Source organism: Lynx canadensis, chromosome D2 (genome assembly GCF_007474595.2).
Source record: "Lynx canadensis isolate LIC74 chromosome D2, mLynCan4.pri.v2, whole genome shotgun sequence".
NCBI lineage: Eukaryota > Metazoa > Chordata > Mammalia > Carnivora > Felidae > Lynx > Lynx canadensis.
The window spans coordinates 56,954,825-56,976,915 of record NC_044313.2 but is presented as its reverse complement, the minus strand read 5'-3'; the positions used below and the strand labels follow the sequence as shown (position 1 = coordinate 56,976,915).

The following is a 22,091-nucleotide window of genomic DNA, read 5'->3' as shown; positions in this document are numbered from 1 at the left end:
CCACTGATCGACAAGGTCCTTTTGACCTCAGGAAGTGACCCAGGCTCAGAATTTGGCACCAGCCCCAGAAGCCAGCACCCAACTCCACTTGAGCAGGGGACTTGGCCCCCGTCTGCAGTGGGAGGGCCTGGGGGCTGGCCTCTGCCCTCTGCCAAGCACACTGCACCCAGCACAGCACCCAGCTCACTGTGGGTGCGCAGGAACTGACCTGCGGGACCCCAAGCACCTCCGTGGCCCCACTGTGCTGCAACCAGCACAGCCCTTCCCTTGGTAAGGGACAGGAAGGAGCACAGAAAGCCGATGTGACTTGTCCAAGGCCACACATGGCATCCTGGGAGGGGCTTCCAGCAGTGGGGAGAGTAGGTGGTTCCGGCTCTCCCAGCAGGAAGGAGGAGGGCTCTGAGCCCCCGGAGTCCTGACCAGGCCAAAGCTGTTTCCCTTCTACCCTCCAAGCAAATGTTTATTTCCTGCAGGCCAAGATGCAAATGCCTGCCTTGATGAGAAAGTCCCCTTTGGGAAAAACGAAAGAAGACACAGCAGGCACTTTTCCACAGTGAAATAGTCTGGTGGGGAAGGGGGGCGATTTACAAATGGTAGGTTGTGCCGGTCACTTCCCCTCATGGGGGCCTGAGTCTCCTCAGCTCTAGAACGGGACAAGTGCCCCTGTCTGCCAGGCTCACAGCGGTTGTTCTGAGGATCCAAAGAGGTGAAACAGTGTTCGTGAGGCAGGGCGCACGATGGCACCCCTCCCTCTGGGCCATACCCCGTGAGCGCAGGGCTCCTGCCCAGGGACGCCTGCTCCGGGCACCTGTGCTGATGCCTGGTGCACGAGACGCTCCACTCGGAGCCAGCAGGCACCGCCCCCACCTACCAGGCCCCTGTGGGAGGTACAACGGTGTCCGCTTCCCACCGACAAGGAATCTGAAGCACAGAGAGTCGAGGGTGACGTGTCCGTGGTCATGCAGCCAATCAGACTCTCTCCTCTCCCATCCATCGAGAAGCGCTCTTCCCCCAACGTGCTGCCTCCAGGCCGAGCCTTTGCAGAGGGGGTGTCCGACCTCCACGTCCAGGCCCAGTAGTCACCCTCTGCAGGGTCCCGCCCTCCCTCCTGCAGGCTCCCTTCTGCACTCCTCTCTGCCCCGCCCCCTCCTGGTCCTTCAGGCCCCTTTCCTACCTCCTCAAGGTTATCCCCGAAACTCCTCTACAGTCCAGGCCATCCAGTGGGACAGGAAACCACACATCACTTCTGGCTGTGGTCTGCCGGAGGTCAGCTCCATCTCTGTCAGGGCTGACCCTCTAGGTGGAAAAATGACACCTTAGTCTTCCTCTGTTTTCCCCCCTCGGGGCCCAGCCAGAGAGGACATCTGGTGCGACCTGCTCTTTTCAAAGGGGAGGGAAATACACCAGACCACACGCAACGGCTTCTGGTGCTAAAACTCTGACGGCCATGGGACAACCTCCGCTGAGCGTTCAGAGGGGACGATGGGCACCAGTCGGTGATTTCACTCGGTATTAACCCTTTCCATCTGGGTACCGGTGTCCACACCGTAAACGGGACTGCTGCTGTGCCCGGGGAACAGAGGCCTGATTTGTGGCCTTGTGTGCAGCAGGGAAGGCTGGTCCCTGCAGGGCCAGAGAGGACTCAGGCCGCCGCCTGGAACTCAGCCTCTGACTTTGGTTCTGCCCAGCCGCTGGCCCAGGCTCACTGTTTGGCTGGCCCTGCGCTGGGCTGGGGGGAGAGATGAGCCAGCACTGTCCGTGTCCCTTGAGAGGCTGTCACTCACGGAGTCCTAGCAAGAGAGCTCAGGGCAGCTGCAGACAGCCTGTGATGGGGGCGGGGCCAGCCAGCGGCTCCCAGGAGTCTCTGGCGGGGACACTTAGCGGTGGACAAACAGTTGGGCTCCCATAGGGGTGGTGGTGGCCACTTGACTCTTTCCATCCCAAGAGTGGGGACTCATGATCAGGGCAGAAAGAAGATGAGACAGGGGGTTGTTCAGCGACCTACAGTCCCTGTGGTAGGAGTAAGGCCTGTTTCTGTCTTCTGTCTCCACTGTGGTCTCCTCTGGTGCTGGCCTCTCTTAGAACTGAACTTTCCTTTTTGCAGTCGGGAAGTCCCCCTTGCTGCCCGCTGTCTAATCCGGTCATCTCTTCTGGATCCTACTGTTTTGTCTTTTTAAAGCTAGCAATCGGGGCTCCTGGGTGGCTCGGTTGAGTGTCCCACTCTTGATTTAGGCTCAGGTCATGATTGGTTATGGAAGTGCAGGAAGGCAGAAATGGAGCTGGCATCATTATCCTTCAGTGTCCATCCCTGTCCTTTTAACTTTTCCATCGGGAGAGGGTAGGCCAGGGCGTGAGAACTCTTTCCTGACAAGAGAGGCCAGCTTGTGGTGGCGAGAGCACTGGCTTGGGAGTCTGGAGACCCGGGTCACAGCTGCCGTCCAGCGGCTAATATGCTGTGCGACCTCATGGGAGTGATAACCTCTCTGTGGGCCTCAGATTCCCATCTGCAGAATAAGGCGGTTCGGCCAGAACAGCGTCCATCTGCTTATTCCTGGTGGTTCACAAGAGGTTTTTAGGTGGTCCCTGGGGAACATTTTGAAGTGTAATATGTGTGTAAGAAAATAATTTGTATCTCAAGTCTATGATTTCATGCATGTCGGTAGGTTAGGTCAGGATCGTGTTTATTTTAATAAGAAACGGCAGTTGTTTGAAAGAAATATAGTAGGTACCTCCTGGTCAGGTGAAGGCACTTAACACAGTCTTTGTATCTGCTGACTTTTAAAGAAAAAATGGGGGTTCTCATGATGTGTTATAGCACCTTACAGTTTACAAGGAGTTTCTCTTTCTCCTGGGGTCCTCTGAGTGACCGTTGGTGTTAGCATTCCTGTTTAGGCGCTCAGAGAGGGAAGTGGCCTGTCCAAGGTCACACAGCTTCTGAGTGGCCGAGGGCCTCCGGCTGGCTGCGCTCTTTGCCAGGTGGCCCCAGGCCAGCCTCATCGAGTGGTGAGCGACCTTCACCTCCTCCCTCAGCTGGCAGTTGGAGCGCCAGGATTGCGTCGTGATGGTTCGTTGTGTGTGTTCTCTGGTCCTAAGAGAGGTGATCCTCTCCTCTCAGGGGAGGAGGAACTGAAGGTGAAGAGTGACCCCCTTCTCCCTTCCTCCAGGCCTCTCTTCCTACATAGGCAGGAGCTTGTCCCGGAGCCCACGGGGGCCTGTTTTCTAGTCAGCTTTCTTGGAGGGATAATAGGTAGGTTCCTGTTATAGCCTATATTTAGCTCTGGTTAGCAGTTACTGATACATTTGGTTAGGGCATTCATTCCAGGCCAGAGAAGGCTCTTGCCCGCTTTCTCAACGGTTATAGTGAAAAGATTAAAAACATTAGAGATGGTGAAAGAACGATACAAAGAACTGCATTAAAAATAATCAGGCTACAGCACCACAGTTCATGCATTGCATCAATCTCATTTTGGCCAAAAAAAAAAAAAAAAAAAAAAAGTTTCCCGGTGCGCCTGAAACATGAGGGTAAGTACCTCTGAATCCCTGAAGGTTGTATGTTCTGGAATCCCAGCAGGACGGTCGTGAGTTACTTGCCTGCCCCATCCACCAAGACCTACTGGGACCTTGCTCTCTGCTTGTTTAGGGAAATTCACAAAGCAGCTAGGGCAAGGCTTGCTGGGCCTGGGTAGTGATGTGGAATGCAGGGGTGGAGGGGGCCTGCGTGAGCCCTCTTCCTGTTGGAAGCCGTGCTGGGGACTCCCTGAGCGTTCACCCTTAATCACCAGCTGCACATGCTGGGCCCTGCGCCAGGCACTGGGGGAGGGGCTCCAAGTTGCTGCAAACCCCCCCCCCCCACCCCAGGCTGGCTGTCCACATTCCCCTTGGGCAGACCCGACATGCCCTGGCTGCTACATCACGGGGCACTCCGCAAACAACCAGAGCATACAGCAGGTTTTCAGGAAGTCCGCGTGCCCAGGGGCATGTAGGGCGCACTCTTTTGTTCCCTGGTTCTGATGCCTGGGGCGTGGTTGGGTGGGGTCAGGAGAGGCCCTTTCTCCTTTGCAAGCTGGAGAACCCTGGTTGCTAGAGAAGCCTCAAATCAGTAGTCCCACAATCGAGTTGTGAAAGGGGAAATGAACTTAAAAATTTATTTATTTTGAAGTTTACTTATTTATTTTTTAGAGAGAGCGAGAGCGAGAGCGAGAGAGAGAGTGAGCATGAGCCGGGGAGGGGCAGAGAGAGGGAGACACAGAATCTGAAGTAGGCTCCAGGCTCTGAGCTCTCAGAACGCAGGGCTTGAACTCAAAAACTGCGAGACCTTGCCTGGACGAAGGCGGATGCTCAACCGACTGAGCCACCCGGGGCCGCCCCCCCCCCCGCCCCAATTTTTTTAAACCCACAGAAAAGTTGAAAGAGTTTCAAGAACACCTGCATGCCTTTGGTTACCATTGTTACATCTTGTCTTAACATTTCTCTCTCTCCCTCATCTCTCTCTCTCTCTCTCTCTCCGTGCAATGCTTTTTTGCCAACCCAGCTGAAAGGAAGCTGCAGCCTTGTGACCTCACTCTTAGATACTCCAGCGTTCAGCTTTCCAAAAAAGGCATTCTCTCACACGCTGCCACTCTCCATCTGAAAAAAAAAAAATCACTGTAAATAAAACCTCATCTAATCTGCAGGTCATATCCACAAATGTCCCAGTTGTTCCTCAAATGTCCTTTGGGACAGATATTTGACTCGACCAGGACGCACTCAAGGTTCACACATTATCTTGGCTGTGGCGTGTCTCTGGAATCCCCCAATCTAGTTCAACCCCACTGCTTTTGACTTTTTGATGCCTTCCAGGCTGGTGATCTGCAGAACACCAGCGTTCTGGATTCGTTTCACAGGTTCCTTGTCGTTGGGCTCAGGCCACACACATTTCCCGTATAAGCGCCGCACAGGGGATGTGGCAGAAGGTCCGGGATGCTGCGTTCAGAGGCATATGATGTCTGGCCGCCGCACCGCCAGCCGTGCCAAGCTAGACCGCCAGCCCCCCTCTATTGCTAACGCCCATTTCCCCCTCGATGGCAAATGGGCTGTGAGGTGGCTCTTCGGGCTATGTGAATGTTCTGTTCGGTGAGAGAACTTCTGAAAGCAAATCTGAGCATGTGACTCCTTGCTTAAGTTATTTCAGCTATTTCCCTGTTGCAACTTCAAAATCTATCTGGAGTCTGCCTGCGTCTCGCCACCTCCCCCTGCCCACCGTGGTCCCGGCCACTGCCGCCTGGCATCGGGGTGACTGCAGGAGATTCCTGACTGTTCTCCCTCTGCACCTCCACCCCTCCCCCCACGCCCCCCAACCCCCACCCCTACCTACCCCGTCTCTTCCCAGCCCAGCAGTCAGTTAGAGTAACTCATTTAAAAATCAAGTCAGGGAGTGCCTGCGTGGCTCAGACTCAGAGCCCCACATCCGGCTCTGTCCTCTCAGCACAGGGTCAGCTTGGGATCTTCTGTCCCCACCTCTCTCTGCCCCTCCTCCCCCTCGCTCCCCCCCATCTCAAAAATAAATAATCATTCAAAAAAAATCAAGTCAGTCAGACCTTCCTCTAGAAACCTGTGTGCCTCCCACCTACTCAGAGCAAAAGTCAGAGTCCTCTTAGGGGCTTCAAAGGCTCCCCGCAGCTGCTTTGCCCCACCCCTGCCCTCTGACCTCCTCTCCCACACTCTCCCCCTCTGTCACCCCGTAGCTGCTCTTCTGTGAGCACGGGAGCACATTCCAAGGTGTTGGTAGCTGCTTGACCCTTCATCCATACATCCCCGTGGATGGTAGACAGCCCTCCACCTATGTCAAGTCTTTGCTCAAATGTCACTTTCCCTGACTAAGCTATTTAAACTGGCAGTCTCCCCCCCCCCCCCCCCCCCCCCCCCCCCCCCAGCCTCCCTGGCCTTTCCTGTTTTCTTCTCCATAGCACTTATAACCATGGCATACTGCGTTTTTCTTATTTGTCTCTCCCCAGCTAGAATGTGAACCCCCGCCCCCAAGAGCGGGGACTTTTGTGTTTGGGTCGCTGCTATAGCTGTGTCCCCCACCGCCTCTCGTCCCCCAAATAGCTGCTCTCAGAGCGTCGCCTCCAGCGATCCTTGCGGGGACCCTTTCTAGGGGTCCGCGAAGTCAGAACCATTTTTATAGTGACGCTGAGATGTTGCCGGCCTCCCACACCCTCATCCTGGGGGGTGTTCCGCCGAGCGTTTCAGGGCACAGCGTGGTGACGTGGCGGCGGACTGAGTGGGGAGCAGCCGTCTTCCCATCAGCCCCCGTTGTTTGCAAAAATGTAAAGCCCGTGCCCCTCTTCTCCCTCCGTTGTTTTTGGAAAATCTTTTATAAAAAGCATGCTATGTATGTTAATACGTAAATCTATTGGTATTTCTAAACGAGCTAATACATATTTAAAATATGTGTTTTAATTTCTTAGGTAGTAACTGATTGATAGATTTTTATGGACATAAAAATAAAAGCCCTGGGAGCCTCCACTCCAAAAGAGTGAAAAGGAGTCCTGTGATGAAAAATGTTGAGAACCAATGGCTTACAAATCCTCTCAGTGAAGAGATGTTGGTGAATGGACATTTGGGTTTAATCCAAGAGGCCTGGCCTTGGTGGCCTGGTGGCTGCGGGCTTGCCTGGCCTCCTCTGTTCCTCCAGCTACCCGTGCTTGACTCCAGCTGTGCCGACCTGCTGTTTCCATGGCACCTTCATGGGTATCTGAAACCCCTCATCCACTTCAGAAATCTTTGCTTGTCTATTACATGCCTTCCGTGGACTCAGTCCATTAACATCACCTTCTCCGGGAAGCCTTCCTAGATTTCACCGGTCTTGCCTGTGATTTAGCATCTGCTCCTCCCTGGCCCCTCTGCACACTCGACTCCCGCATTGTATTTCCCTAACTCTGCTACATTTATTGGTGAGCAGGTGTCTTGAGGGCAGGAACTACGTCTTCTCTTTTTATTCCCAGGGCTTGGTACATAATAGGTACTTAAGAAATGTATGTTGAATCAGTGAATGCTGCCTTGGATTTCAGAATAGGGACACCCCTTTCCCTGAATTATCCGTGAACCAAAGTGTCCTCTAAAGGGGAAATGGTTTCTGGCATCTGATTTGAGTTTTGAAACGTCGGTGTTAGACGAGTACTATACCTTTGGGGAGCCTGGGTGGCTCAGTCGGTTAAGAGGCTGACTCGATTTCAGCTCAGGTTATGATCTCGCAGTTGGTGGGATTGAGCCCCTCCCCTTGCCTTGGACTGGGCTTTAACAGCCAGGAGCCTGCTTGGGATTCTCTCTCTCTCCCTCTTTCTGCCCCTCCCTCTCTCTCTCTCAAAATAAGTAAACTTAACAAAAAACACAGCAACCAAAGAACAGTCCTATGTCTTTAGTGTGGAAGGAGAAATAACATTGATTGAACACCTGCTGGGTGTCAGGAGCTTCAGGGACATTGTGGCTCATCAGGCCACTGTGAGCCGGTGTGGGCCCTACCCGCTTGTCATGTGGCTTCTGTGGGGAGGGTGTGGTCTGGGAGCTAAGCCACCACACATCCTGCGAACCTGTGGAACTGATTCGGCGTAGTGTGTGAAGACTCTGAAGCTGTCGAGGTCAAAGACGGCATGGGTGCTGCGGGGTCCTGCCATTGTGGCCTGTGTGCAGTAGGGAATAAACACCTGGAATTATTTGTTCAATGGGCATCATTAATACTGTAAATATCAGGACTAGTGAGGGCTTCCCACTGTTGGTTTCACAGGGGATCGGGAGTGGAGAGAGATCCCTATTGCTGGGGTGATCCAGAAAGGCTTCCCAGGGGAGGAGGGCGTTGAGCTAAGTTTTGGAGGATGGGTGTTAATTAGCCCCTTACACCTTTACTATTTCCAAACAACTCTTCATCTCCTTTCCAATGCTGCTGTAGGAGACAGCCCTGGGGTGCGTGTCTTGGTGGAGGCTGGGGTGGGGGGGACCTCTGTCCCTGCAGGGCTTTTTCCTCATGCCAAATGTAACATCCTGGACCAGGTAGGAGAGCAGGGGACCCCAGGAGAGGAGACTTCGGGCCACATTCTGTCTGCTAGTGGCCGGGGTTCTAGGCGGGGCTATTCTCTTGTGAGTTTTCATGGACTTCTAGAGCAGTGAAGGGATTCTAGAGCTTGTAGCCAACACCCTCCTTTTTGGAGCAGGGAAACTGAGGCCCAGAGATAGGAAGGGGCTTGCCCAAAGTCACATGGGAGTCAGCGGCAGAGCTGGGATTATAGTCTCCCCTTACCCCCAGTGCTCCTTTCAGTGTGTGACGCTCTCCCCTTTTCTCCTCGTGTCTCTGGAGTCACGGGCCCTTGGCGTGGAGGCAGTTCTGAAGGCCCCGCACACACCCAGCACTGACACTTGTGTTCTGAATGCCTCCTCCGCCTTCCAACTCTAGTTCAGGGGCAGAGGGGGAAAGAACGAGCCGAGGGCCACGTGTATATAAAAAGCAATTTGATTCATTTTTTTTTCTTCAATATAAAACTGTACCTCACGTTAAAAATAAGAAGCATGAAACACTTAGCCTAGAGACAACGCCGAATTTGTATATGCCCAACCCAGCCACGTGACCCTTGGGAGGTGGTAGCCTGGCTGTGGAGCCTCAACGCCCTCTGCGCTGATGCTGGGAAGCCTTTCTTCTCTTCCTTCCCCTACCACTGCCCTGCCCTGCCCAGTCCTTTCCAGGCAGCTGCCTCCTTTACTGGAGCTTCTCCTTCCAGCAGCCCGGAGAGTCAGGGAGAAGTGAGGTCACAGGAGACCCCCGCCTACTCCCCGACCCCATCCCTGAAGTTCCTCTTGCCTTCGCTTCGGGTTCTGAGGGATGATTCCCATGCTGTCTCTGGGAAAAGCCCCAGGCCAGTGGAAGAATCGGGGATGTCTGGCCCAGTATCTGGTAGACATGTGTATGCTCTGAAAGGCTGCTGGGGCCTGTCGTCTGGGACAAAGCCCCTTCGTCACCTCTGTGAGCCTGTGTGTCCTTTTAAAAGGTCTGAGAGGTGGGGCGGCCTCGGCCACCTGACCCACTCCCGCCAACAGCCACAGCCCTGAGCCCAGGGTGCTGCTTGCAGAGGCCAGAGCTGGGGGGCTTCCTGTCCCCACTGCCAGGCCCACCTATCCAGGGTGCATTCCAGGGCTCAGTGGCTTCTGTTCAGATTGGCTTCTGCTAATGAGCCCGCCTGGCTGGGACCCACCTGGGGCTGAGATAATCACTCAGATGTCATGGGAACACAGCCCCGGGAGGATGTGGCTTCTGGCTCTCTTGGTTCTGACACAGTGAAGGCGTGGGGGGGGGAGAGAGAGGTCTGGAGAGGGAAAAAGGAAACTAGGGAGAGGAGTGTGTTGGGTGGAGGGGATCTGCCCTGGACTCTCCTTTTTTGCCTTGGCTCTTTCCCCGGGTTTCAGATTAACCATAAATCACTCTGATCCGTAAGCCGTGGAATATTCTGTTCTGGAATGGGATCCCCAGGGTTTCTTCTTTGGGTTTCTGGGCATCCGAAGCAAGGTCATTTCTCAGATTCATCCCTCCGACAGGTGCATTGGGCCGGTGGTCCCTGCCCCCGTGGAGGGTCCAGTAGTGGGAACCCCCAATGGGCCTTTCCTGATTTCCCAGGAGGACCTGATTGCTGTGCCTCTTGTCTCAGAACATCCTTATTGGTTATCTGCTTTGCCACTGCCCACATGTCTGCCCCCCAACTTTTCCTAAGGAGAGGCCCAGCTGGGTCGGCTCTTACCCACAGTGCTCAGTACATGTGGGGGTTCTTAATTAGAAATTCCGCTCTCAGCCATAGCTGGCTCTAGTAGCTGGGGCTGCCAGACCTCCCAGCTTAGCTCCCTCGTAGCCTGGAACGTTCTGTGTCCATGGAGGGGTCTTCTAAATCGAGCCTCTACCTGACTGCTAGGAATGGGAGGGGGCACAAAACAGACTGATGTGCCCACCTTGCTTCCCAGAGGTTTGTTTTCTGTGTTTTCCACCCCTGGACCTAGCTGGCGGGCCCTCCAGCCTTCTAGAGGCCTTTCCCCATTTCTGCCTGGAGGAGGATGGAGAGCACTGTTAATAGAGAAGTCATAATAAAGAAGACACAAAGAAGGAATACACCATGCCCATGGGCCAGAAGCGCTGACAGAGTAAAGATGTCAATCCTCCCCAAAGAGATCTATGGAGTCAATGTGGTCCAGTCAAACCTCAGCAGGTTTTTTTTTTTTGTGTGTGTGGAATTTGACAAAGTGATTCTCAAACGTGTATGGAAGAATTAATGTCCAAGGATATCTGGCCACTTGGGAAGAAGACATAAAGGAGGCAATTGGCCTACCAGATGCCCAGATGTGTTACCAATCGGGAGTCGCTGGGATGGGGAGGTTTGTTTGCGGATAGCCAGGTTGACCGATGGACCGGATAAGGAGCCAGAAACAGACCTAAGCATATGTGGAACCTTAATGTGTGACAACAGAGTCGTGACAAATCAGTGGGGACAGGAGAACTGGATAATAAGTGGTGCTTATTACATTGCAAGCAAAAGCGGGCTGTGTCAGAGAATGTCATGGACCAAGGATTGCAATTAACCAGGTTCTCTGCACTTGATGTCTAGTTTTTTTGTTTTAAAGAAGTCCTGTCCAGGGTCAAGGCAGAGTTGTCAGCAAAGTCCGGTGATGAAGACCAGAGACCGGATCCTTCGGCGGCAGGAGGGGACAGCCACTGCTGCTTCCCCAAGGGCTGGCTTTGGTTTGGTTTCCCCAAGCACGGGCTGACTGTGGGTAGGGCTGGGGCCAGGGCGGGACACCGGGTCGAGCACCCAAGGGCGGGGAATACTGCTCAGTGGTCCTGGGGTGGGGCTGGCAGTCTTCCGGAGGAGACAGAATGGACCCTATGTCAGCTTGGGTTGGGGACACTGCCAGGACCTTCTGGATCCTGCTTGTCCTGCTTTCCTTAGGGGCAGGAGGAGTGGGCCAGCACGAGCTGAGCTTTCTTGGGGCAACTGGGCAAAGAGACTGTTTTCTGCTGAGTGAGGTCAGTGAATATTAATTGAACCTTCTCTAGCTAGTGGCTGGATGGTTAGGGCACATGGTTTTTAAATAAGGCTGGCCTCTGTGACTTCAGAAAGGACCACTGCGGGGGAGTGGTGAGGGGCACACTCTAGGGCTGTGCTGTCCACTATGGTGGCCACTAGCTTCACGTGGTCAAATTCAAATTAAGCCCAATGAAATAAAATGAAAAATTTGTTCCTCAGGCACACGAGTCACACTTCGAGAGCGTGACAAGTGGCTACGATCTTGGACAGTAGCGTCATCCTAGAACGCAGCGCTGTCCCGCTATGGGCGCCGGTGTATTTTGCAAGGACATCTCAGACCAGCCTTCTTGACCTGGTATAGCGCATGCAGGCTGCTGGTAAGCGTAACCGCTCTGTAAGCGGCAGCGGGCTTCGCTATTTTACCGGTGGAAAATGAGGCTTAAAGAGGAGACGTGACGTGGCCAGGAGCACTGAGTTGGTAACGGAGGCCCAGAACGCCAGCTCCCACCTCTTGTCTCCCCTCTGCCGCTCCTTCCGGCACCGCCGTCTGTCTGTACGGGAGAGAAGCTGGTACGAAGCCTGTGGAGGAAGGGGCTGTCTGGCCAGGGCCAGGCAGGATTGACCCGGGGCAGAAGGGCTGGTACATGTGAGGTTCAGGGTTGGTTGGCCAGATGCAGGGGCCCTGCTCACCCCATCTTATCTAAAATCTCTCTTGGGCCTTGGGGTTTAGCTACCCTTCACATCCTTTCAAAGCTGGAAACGCAGAAAAGTGCTTTGTTTGGGCCCAACAGAGAACTCTGGAGCCTTGAGTGGCCTCATGAAACAGTTCCAGAATGGAGCCGTTCTTGGGATCTTCCAGGAAACACTCACTGACTCCTCCAGGAAGCCCATCCTGATTTCCTGACATTCTGTTTCTCCCCATTACTTTCTACGGAATTCCCAGAGCCCCCTGTGCCTCTCCATGGTAAGAATCGCAGCTCGCTTCCCATGGACCAGGGAATCGTCAACTTTTTTTGTGCCAGAAACATTTCAGCTAGAGGTTAACAAAAGTAAAGGTATGACCTTTTCTCCAACCCCAGTTCAAAGACCCGCTGAATTCCATCCAGTGGACTGTAGAGGTCAATTCCCACCTCTCTGACCCCTATCTGACCCCTATCTGGTCTTGTGACCCCTGTGACCTCAGGACCTGGGACATACTAGGTGCCTGGTATGTGCCTTTGGGGGTGAAACGGGTCTGTAAGTGCAGACGTGCGTCAGCTGGGAGTGAGCTGGCAGACTGGTGACCAGATGCTTCCTGAAGGAGGAGACGCCGGGGCTGGAATGTCACAGGGCCTCCTGTTTCCCGGCAGCTGTGTGAAGCTGGGTTTCTCCCTGCCGAGAAGGAAACTGGTTCCAAGCTGCAGGGCTCAGCGGGAACCTTCAGGCCCAGTTGATGCTGGACCACGGGTCTCCTGCACAGCCTGTTGATGATGCCACAGGGCTTTCAAAGCCTGGGGCGTTGGGCCTGGCCTGTGGCTGCCAGCAGCATCCCCCCCCCCCCCCCCCCCGCTTTGGGCCCCACATAGGCATGGCCATGTGGTCACCCCCTGCCCTCCCCCCAGCTGTCTGTAGCTGAAGATGTCCTGCATGACAGATGGGCCATTTGCTTCTGGCTGGAGCTGGAATGGTCCCCCAGCAGCCTTGGGGGAAAGGCTATAATTAGCAGAGAGGACTGGATGGGATCGCATGCTTACAATGACAGTTAGTTTTATACGCAAATGCAAACATAAACCGATGTCATTGGATATGTAAATATCACTGGAAATCTTAAAGTTCCTGGAAAGGGGGTATGGCTGCCTCTCCCCAGGCCCACTGCCCCTTGATCACTTGAATGAGGAAACCAGAGCGGCCTGTGCTGAATTGGGAGCCGCCTCAGGGGTTGTCTGCCAGGCCACTAGGGGGGCTGGGGTGGCAGGAGAAGCGGGTGGGCCAGGAGAAGTATGCATGTGACGACTCAGTGCACAGTGCTCGTGGAGCCAGGAGGCTTGGGTTAAGTTTGCCACAGGAGTTTTTCCTAGGGCTTTGGTGGTCTGGAAATGTAAGGCTGACCGGCAGGGAAAATGCGATGCTTTGCAACAGGAGGGAGCTCAGACCAAAGGAAGTTTTGTTTTCTGCCGGCAAGGCTGTTCTGGAGTGGGTCCCGGGGCTCTAGGGAGCTTGTAAAAATAGAAGAAGCCACTGACTGCCTTTATGGAGAGGGCTGGGGTCAGTTCTGCTCTGCTGTTTTGGAGCTGGTTTTCCAAAGCAGGCTACCTTAACCCAGAAGCATGGCCTTAGGCAGGAATGAGGGACAGCCTAGATGTCAGGGCCTGGGTCCCCCCAGCCCAGAAGAGCCTGTTTTCCTTTAAAACAGGAAACAGTGGCATGTCAGGGTGGCTCAGTTGGTTAGGTGTCCGATACTTGGTTTCGGTTCCGGAAACGATCTTTCGGTTCATGAATTCAAGCCCCGCATCGGGCTCTGCGAAGAGCCTGCTTGGGATTCTCTCTCTCTCTGTTTCTCTCCCTCCCCTGCTCGTGTGCTCTCTCCCTCTCTCTCAAAATAAATAAATAAACTTAAAAAAATCTGAAAATACTTCTGAAAATACTTAGATGTTATCTTGTTGAGTCAGCCACAGTAGGAGAATTTCAGTTTTCATCAAGACAGAGGATAAAACCCCACCTCTGAAGCCCTCAAGTACACTGTGTCCTTGCATATTTAATTCACTCCCTGCCTGGGCTGTGAAGACTTCCATCCTGTGCAGTCTTCTTTAAGCACGATCTTCAGCTTTGGGGTGGAGGGATCTCTGGGCTCTGGGTCTGATTCAGGGTTAGGGTTCAGTGGGCGATTCCTTAGCAGTCCAGTAATTCAGAAGGGGGAGACTGGGCTTTTTAAAATGATTGTTCTTGTTCCCAGAGGACCCACAGGGCTCAGGACGGCCTTGAACAATCATTTTACCTTGTTCTGGCTTTTGGAGTGTGAACTGACCAGATAATCTTGCTCTGTTAAAGGTAGATTTTATTTCCTATAGAAGTTTTTCTGTGTGTGTGTGTGTGTGTGTGTGTGTGTGTGTGTTCTGCCTTATAAATGTAAACATTTACCCAAGTGGGTACTTTCGATGACATCATTTCACTAATGGTTTTCCTGATATGGTCAACTTGTTAATAAGTGACTCCTGGCTGAGTCTGTCAGCTGGGTTAGCACCTCCTGTGCTGGAAAGTTCTTCCTTTCAGGCTGGGGGGAAGTGGGTCTCAGTAATCCTGGATTATCTTTTCAAATACAGTGGACCCCCAGGGGGAGATGGCTTCCTGGCAATCCTCTGTGATGGCGGGGGGGTTCTAAATAAGCTTGGTCTGTTTGACTTTTGGCATCCTCACTACTTGTCAAAAGTGAGGGGAAAACAGGCACCTCCCTTTACCCAGGATGCAGTCTTAGTGCTCTTTAGAAGGAAGTCACGGAGATCTATTTTGAAGGCACATTGAGCCAATTTAAGACCGGTGAGTAACTGGAGGGGCGGCCTCCTCAGTGTTCTGGATGTGACTCTAGGGTAGCCATGTTCGTGGCATATCTTGCCAACATCCCGTCTGTATTATCCCTCACTTCCTTTCCGGGCACCTTAGCTGGCTGCACCTCAGCTCTGGTTACTCTCTCACACCACCTTCTCCTTGGAGGGGAAGTGCAGCATAGCTAATGATGTGTCCTTGCCCCCAGCAGTGTGTAGCATGGAATGTCAGGGTCCTTGGACAGACAGGAGACTGGGTAGACAGCGTTGGCCTCAAACCCAAGGGGGTTGGTTGGAAAGTCCGGTTCGCATCCATTCAATGCACGTGGATTGTAAACACTGGTGGTACCTAAATGTCAGGACTGTTCTGGGTGCTGGGGATGCCCAAAAGAGTTGGAAAATCCCTCCTGACCTGGAGCTTATAGTCTTACGGGGGAAGACAAGCAATTAAAAAGTAACAGAAAAAAGTTGCCTGTTACATACTGGTAAGTGCAAAGGAGGAAAATAAAAGGGAGAATGGTGTCAGGACTTTCAGGGGGAGGGATTTTCTCCTTCTAGATCAGATGGCCCGGAAAGGCCTCACAAAGCAGCTGACAATTGAGCAAAGACAAGAGGGAGGTGAGGGAGTGAGCCATGTGGATGTCAGGAGGCAGAGCATTCTGGGGAGGGGGAACAGCCTGGGCAAAGGCCCTGGGATTATACACTAGCGTGTTTTACCCAGTGCTGCTAAAGCAGAGAGAAGGAGGAGAGGAAGTGATGAGCTCAGACAGGTCATGTGGGCCTATCGTCTGTGATCGAGGTTGATGTTTTTATTCTTACAGAGAACCAGCCTGCTCTGATGAGGGTTTGCCTGGTCACTCTGGTGTGGAGAATGGGCTGGAGGGGGTCAGTCAGGACACTGCTACGGGATCCCGGGCGAGAGAACCCCAGACTTGTCTGAGGGTTGGGAGTGGTGTCAGCTGATAAAACTCCCTGACAATTTAGGGGTGCCCAGGTGACTCAGTCGGTTAAGTGCCCGACTCTCGGTTTCGGCTCAGGTCACGATCTCACGGTTCCAGCGTTCAAGCCCTGCATCGGGTGCTGTGCTGACCACGTGGAGCCTGCTTGGTATTCTCTCTCCCTCTCTCTCTCTCTGTCCCTCCCCCACTCGTGCTCTCTCTCTCTTTTAAAATAAGTAAAAAAAAAAAAAAAAAATCCCTGAAAATTTAGTATGCGAGTTTTCAGGCTGAGAGAAAGGAGGAGCCCTCCAAGGGGGCTTTGTCACCTGAATTTTCCGGATGGAGTCCTATAAGAGTCGTCTTTCCACTGTTGGGAAAGTTGATAACAAGGAATTTGACTTAAAAATCCTCTCAAAACTCCTCCTGCTCCAACCTTCGGCCTTCCTGACGGTCCTTCTGCAAATACAGTCCATATTTACGGTGCTTGCGCAGTGCCCGTCCCCCTGAGCAGCTCTGAAACGTCCTCGGGGTGACCTGCCCGGGTAGTAGTCCTTACAGCGGCCCCGAGCGTTTAGGTTTCTGTTTCTCCACTTTCCTTATCTCACGAAAGCCTTGTGGAAACTTGGGGCGTGAGCAGGGCAGAAACAAGTGTCATTCTGCCGCTTTTCAGATGGCAACATGGAACCGTAGGCTCAAATACCTGTCTAAGTCCCACGGTTAGCAACGGCGGAGCTGGGACTCAAACCCAGGCCCTCTGACCCCCCAACCGGTGGCCCTTCTCCCGACTCACCAGTATTTATCTCTAACGCGGCATTTCCAAACAGAGCCTGTATCAGCGTGCTACGGCTGCTGTAACAAAACGCCACAGACCGTGTGGCTTCAACCACAGGAGTCTACTTCCTCACATCTCTGGAGGCTAGAAGTCCAAGGTGAAGGTTTCACAGGGTTGGTTTCCTCTGAGGCCTGTCTCCCTGGTTTGTAAGTGGCTGCCTTCTCCCTGTGGCCTCATGTGGTCTTCCCTCTGTGTGTGTCTGTCCCTCATCTCTTCTTTTTACAAGGACAACAGTCATACTGGATTAAGACCCACCCGTATAACCCCATTTTAACTTAATTACCTCTTTCAAGGCTCTGTCTCCAAATATAGTCACATTGTGAGGCCCTGGGGGTTAGCAGTGCCCCGTATGAACTTTGGGGGAATACAGTTCAGCCCATAGCGCGTTCCCTCATCTGTGGTCATCCGGGGTGAGCCCCCCAGTGACGGGCACCATAACCCCCAGACGAACTCTTTGTAGGAAAATCAAGTGACTGCCAGTCCTTCGCTCTCACTCCTTGCTTTCTTGCTGCAGCTGATCGGGGGCCTGATCCTGTCGGTGGGGATCTACGCAGAAGTTGAGCGGCAGAAATATAAAACCCTTGAAAGTGCCTTTCTGGCCCCAGCCATTATCCTCATCCTCCTGGGGGTCATCATGTTCATCGTGTCCTTCGTTGGAGTGTTGGCTTCCCTCCGTGACAACCTGTGCCTTCTCCAAGCGGTGAGTTGGCCCCACGCACCCCTCAGCCGGTGGGTGGGGGGCGGTCCTTGGAGTCCCTAGAGAACTGGGGAGACTGCCCTTGGGCCTTTGGGCAGCCCGGTTTTTTTTTTTTTTCCGTCCTTGCCTCAAACCACACTCTCTAGAGGGTTTCCTGGATCAACCTCTCTGTTACGTTGGCCCAAGAGAGACCAGGCCACCTCCACTTTTGTATATAAAGGCTGACTTGAATATTCTTCTTACTTAAACCCTGTGTTGGTCTAGACTCTCTGCTGCGAGTGGGAGAAACCATACTCAAACGAGAGCAAGCAAACCCCAAAGATGTTGGTGGTGGGTCCTTGGCTCACGTAATCAGCAAGCCCACACTGAGACCAGGGCTTTAGATGGTACCCCTGGGCTCCTGCTCTTTCCCCACCTCCCAGCTGGATGCCAGGCTGGGTCCTCAGGCTCTCTTTGCAATTGTCACTAGGCACCTCAGGCCAATAGAGGGTTTATGGCCCTTGATCCGAGAGAGCGTTTCCTGGTAACCTATGGCCGAAGTCCCAGGACTCTGATGGGCCTGCCCGGGCCAAGTAAGTGCCTGCCATGGCGCCAGCCTTACCTGCCCCCCTTTCTGCACAGTGAGGGATGGCTCCCCAAAGCTGGGGGTAGTGGGTAGGCAGATCCATTCACTCTGTACCCACGTGTGTGTCTGACCTCACCGTCACCTCTCACGTGGGAAGGTCCGAAAAGCCCTGATAAGCAGTGTGTTGGTGCTGCCTGAGGCTGGAAGTTGCTGGCATCAGTTTGGACAATACCTGCTTTGTGATGGGGCAGGGGTGGGGAGATATATCCTTCAAGCCTCAGACATTCTCTCACCCACTCTGGGGGGGGGGCTGGGAAGCCACTTCTGAGGGGCTCTGCGGGCAGAGCTGGAAATGCTGTGGCGGCTGCCCATCTAGCCAGGCCTGCCCACTCTGGGTCAGCTCTCCTGGTGGCGGTGGCAGTAGGAGGGGTGTTTTTCTGCCTGGACTCTGCTGAGGACCGTGGGATAAACCTCAATAACAATCTGGCCTGGACAGCTGAGTCACACTTCCTGACCACTGACTGGCCCCAGAGATGGGTTTTCCCGGGGAATATCTGTCCACATCCCGTGCCCTCACAGGAGGAAGGAGGAAAAGGCCCGGGAGCCAGAGGAGCTCCAACAGAGAGGATTCTCCTTATCGCACTTGACCTTGGGGCAAAGGATGCTTCTCTTGTCCCTCTAAGTGAATCTCTGAATTTTGTTTTTCAGTTTATGTATATCCTTGGGATTTGCCTCATAATTGAGCTCATTGGTGGCGTGGTGGCCTTGATCTTCCGGAACCAGGTGGGTCTCTGGTGCATGTATCAGCCATGTGTATGCTGAGCTCCCACCGTGCGTGCCCTGGGCTGTAAACTAGGGGTGTGCAGAGAGTAGGGTAGATAATTCCTTGTGGAGCGTCCATTCTGCTGGGGAGACGGGCGCTGAACAAGTAAACCAGAGAACAAGAAAACAGAACAGGTGACAGGTGAGTGTCTGGGGTAGGCAAGGTGCAGGGGGAACAGAAGTCCAGACAGAGGGAACCACTGAAGCAGAAAGGAGCTTGGCAGGTTTGCGGACCAGTGTGCGGGCCACTGGGCTGAAGCGGGTAACTGATGGGGAGGCATGGAAGGAAAAGTTGCAAGGGCCACCAAGACAGACCCCCTAGGTCCTCGTAGGCCATGGTTTAGGGGCCACTTTACACGGGCTGTGTGACCTTGGGCAAGTCACTTAGCCTCTCAGATCCTCAGGATCTCAAGGCGTTATCATTCCTAGCTCTTGGGATGTGGGGTGAGGAGTTGATGAGAGAATGCATGTGAGAAACTGGCGTGGCACTGACCCCCCCCCCCCCGGTTGGACTCTTGCTACACATTAGCTCCTCTGTCCTGAAGCCTGGAGAAGAGAAGGGACTGGCCCATGGTCCTGCAAGAAGTAGGTGGCTGTGCAGGGCTGATTTCCAACTCAAGGCTCTGTCATTTCTCCCAGAGCCCATTCCTTTGTCTTCATCCTGGCCTTGGTGTCGGAGCTGGGACTTGAGGAGCAGGGCAAGTTTGCACAACCTCTGCCCTGTCTGTCCACCCCCTGCCTCCACCCTCCCCACCCAGACAGCTTGGGCCCTGGCGCTCCTGGGCGTTGCTGCGGGGCAGTTGCATCAGGACTGCGGCCAGGTTGTCGCTCTTATCAGAAGTGGAGCCCAAGGCAGCATCACTATCCCAGATCCCTCAAATGACCCGGTGTTTGACTCCTACCAAGCTCCTCATGCGCGCAGCTGGATCCTGGCCCGGGTGGGAGCAGGGATGGGCCTTAAACACAGGCTTGTCTCCACCCCCGGAATCCAGGGGCCTTCTTTCCATTTCATGGACTCCAGGAGAGGGGAGGGGAGATTCCCATCTCAGTGGAGTCAGTGAGGCACAGAGAGGTTGGGAAAACTGAGAGCACACAGCAAGATCGAGTCGGCTCAGTCTTTTTTTTCAGTTCTTTGTTCCTCCCCGACCCCAGCTTCACTGAGGTATAGGAGACAAGTAAAATTGTAATATATTCAAACTGTGCAATGTGAAGTGATTACCACAATCCAGTTAAATGACACATCCATCACCTCAGACAGTAATTTTTTTTTCTTTAGTGAGAATACTCAAGACCTATTCTCAGCAGATCTCACATATAGAATATGCTGTTGTTAACTATAGTCACCACGACATGCATTAGATCCCGAGAACTTATTCGTCATATAACTCAGAGTTCATACCCCTGACCAACGTCTCCCTCTTCCACCACTCCTACCTAGGCCTTGGTAACTCCTTTTCTACTCCCTGGTTCTATGGGTTTCCCTTTCTTAAAAAAATTATTTATTTATTTGTTTGTTTATTTGCTTATTTTGAGAGAGAGAGAGAGAGCATGAGCAGGGAAGGGGAAGAGAGAGAGAAAGCATGAGCAGGGAAGGGGAAGAGAGAGAGGAGAGAGCAAGAATCCTAAGCAGGCTTTGCACTGCCAGCACGGAGCCCAACACGGAGCTCGAACTCACGAACCATAATATCATGACCTGAGCTGAAGTCAGACTCTTAACCGACTGAGCCACCCAGGCTCCACTACCCTCCCCGCCCCCCGCCCAACTTTTTTGTAGACTCCACGTGTAAGTGATACCATACAGTATTTGTCTTTCTCTGTCTGGCTTATTTCACTCGGCATAATGCTCTCTAGGTCCATCCGTGTTGTTACAAATGGAAGATTTCCTTCTTTTTTTTTTTTATGGCTAAAGAATATTTCATTGTGTGTGTATGCAATGGATGAATATACGTACGATACAACATAAAAATAAAAATATATAGGGGCTCTTGGGTGGCTCAGTTGGTTAAGCATCTGACTCTTGATTTCAGCTCAGGTCATGATCTCACAGTTTGTGAGATCAAGCCCCATGTCAGGCTCTGCACTGACAGCCGGGAGCTTGCTTGGGATTCTCTGTCTCCTTCTCTCTCTGCCCTCCCCTGACTCATGCTTGTTCACTGTCTCTCTCTCAAAAATCAATAAATAAACTGTAAAAAAATAAAATAAAAATGTATGAATTAAAAAACGTATACATATATATCTCCATTATCCGTCAATGGGTACTTAGGTTGTTTCCATAGTTTGGCTATTGTGAACAATGCTGTACTGTATATAGCCAAAGGATATATTGCACCATTATTTTTAATTTTTGGAGGAACTTTCATACTGTTTTCCATAATGGTTGTGCCAATTTACATCCCCACCTACAGCGTACAAAGGTTTCCTTTTCTCCCCTCCAATATTTGTTACCTCCTGTCTTTTTGATAATAGCCATTCAAATAGGCATGAGGTGGTATCTCACTGAGGTTTCAGTTCTCATTTCCCTGATGATGAGTGATGTTGAGTGTCTCTTCATATACCCGTTGGCCATCTGGATGTCTTCTTTACGAAAACATCTATTTAGTTCCTCTGCCCATTTTTAATCAGATCATAATTGTTGTCATTGTTGTTTGCTATTTAGTTGTAAGGTTTCCTTATACATTTTGGATATTAACTTCTTATCAGATATATGGTTTACAAATATTTTCTCCCATTCTGTTGGTTGTCTTTGCATTTTTTTTGATTATTTCTTTTGTTGAAACTTAAAAAAAAATGTTTATTGATTTTGAAAGAGAGAGAGTGTGAGCAGGGGAGGGACAGAGAGCGGGGGGGAGACAGAGAGAATCCCAAGCAGGCTCCATGCTGTCAGCGCAGAGCCTGATGTGAAGCTTGAACCCACAAGCCGTGAGATCATGACCTGAGCTGAAGTCAAGAGTCAGATTTTAACCGACGGAGCCACCCAGGCGCCCTGAAACCTTTTAGTGTAATGTAGTCCCACTTCTTTATTTTTGCCTTTGTTGCTTGTGCATTTGATGTCGGATCCAAAAAATCATTGTCATGACCAACGTGCAGGACTTTTTCCCCTATGTTTTCTTTTAAGAGTCTTGTAATTTCGGGTCTTATGTTTAGGTCTTTTATCCATTTTGAATTGACTTTTGTGTATGATGTAAGCTGATGGTCAAATTCATTCTTTTGCATGTGGATATCTAGTTTTCTCAGCAACATTTAAGAGACTATCTTTTTCCCGTTGTGTATTCTTGGTGCTTTTATCAAAAGTTAGTGGGTATGACTGGGTTTATTTCTAGGCTCTCTATCCTGTTTTGTCGATCTGTATGTCTTGTCTTGTCTTTTTTTTTTTTTTTGCCAATACCATACTATTTTGATACCTATAGCTTTGTAATATAGTTTGAAATCAGAAAGTGTGATGCCTCCAGCTTACTTTTTGTGCTCAAGGTTGCTTTAGCTGTTTGAGGTCTGTTATGGTTCCATACAAACTTCAAGATTATTTTTTTCTATTTCTGTGAAAAAAGGCCATTGGAATTTTGATAGGTATAACATTAAATCTGTAGATCACCTTGGGTAGTGTGAATAGTTTAGTAATATTAATTCTCCCAATCTGTGAACAAGGGATAATTTTCCATTTATTTGTGTTGTCTTCAATTTCTTTC

General features: G+C 52.0%; 1 protein-coding gene across 1 annotated transcript in view; it reads left to right on the top strand.

The window, feature by feature from the left end:
* The window catches only part of TSPAN15 (tetraspanin 15), a 49,530-nt gene that overhangs the window by 10,301 nt on the left and 17,138 nt on the right, over positions 1–22,091 (top strand). Inside the window, exons 2-3 of the mRNA XM_030334901.1 lie at positions 16,839–17,024; positions 18,295–18,369. Coding sequence (XP_030190761.1) covers positions 16,839–17,024; positions 18,295–18,369 — 261 coding nt within the window. The remainder of the gene's footprint in view (positions 1–16,838; positions 17,025–18,294; positions 18,370–22,091) is intronic.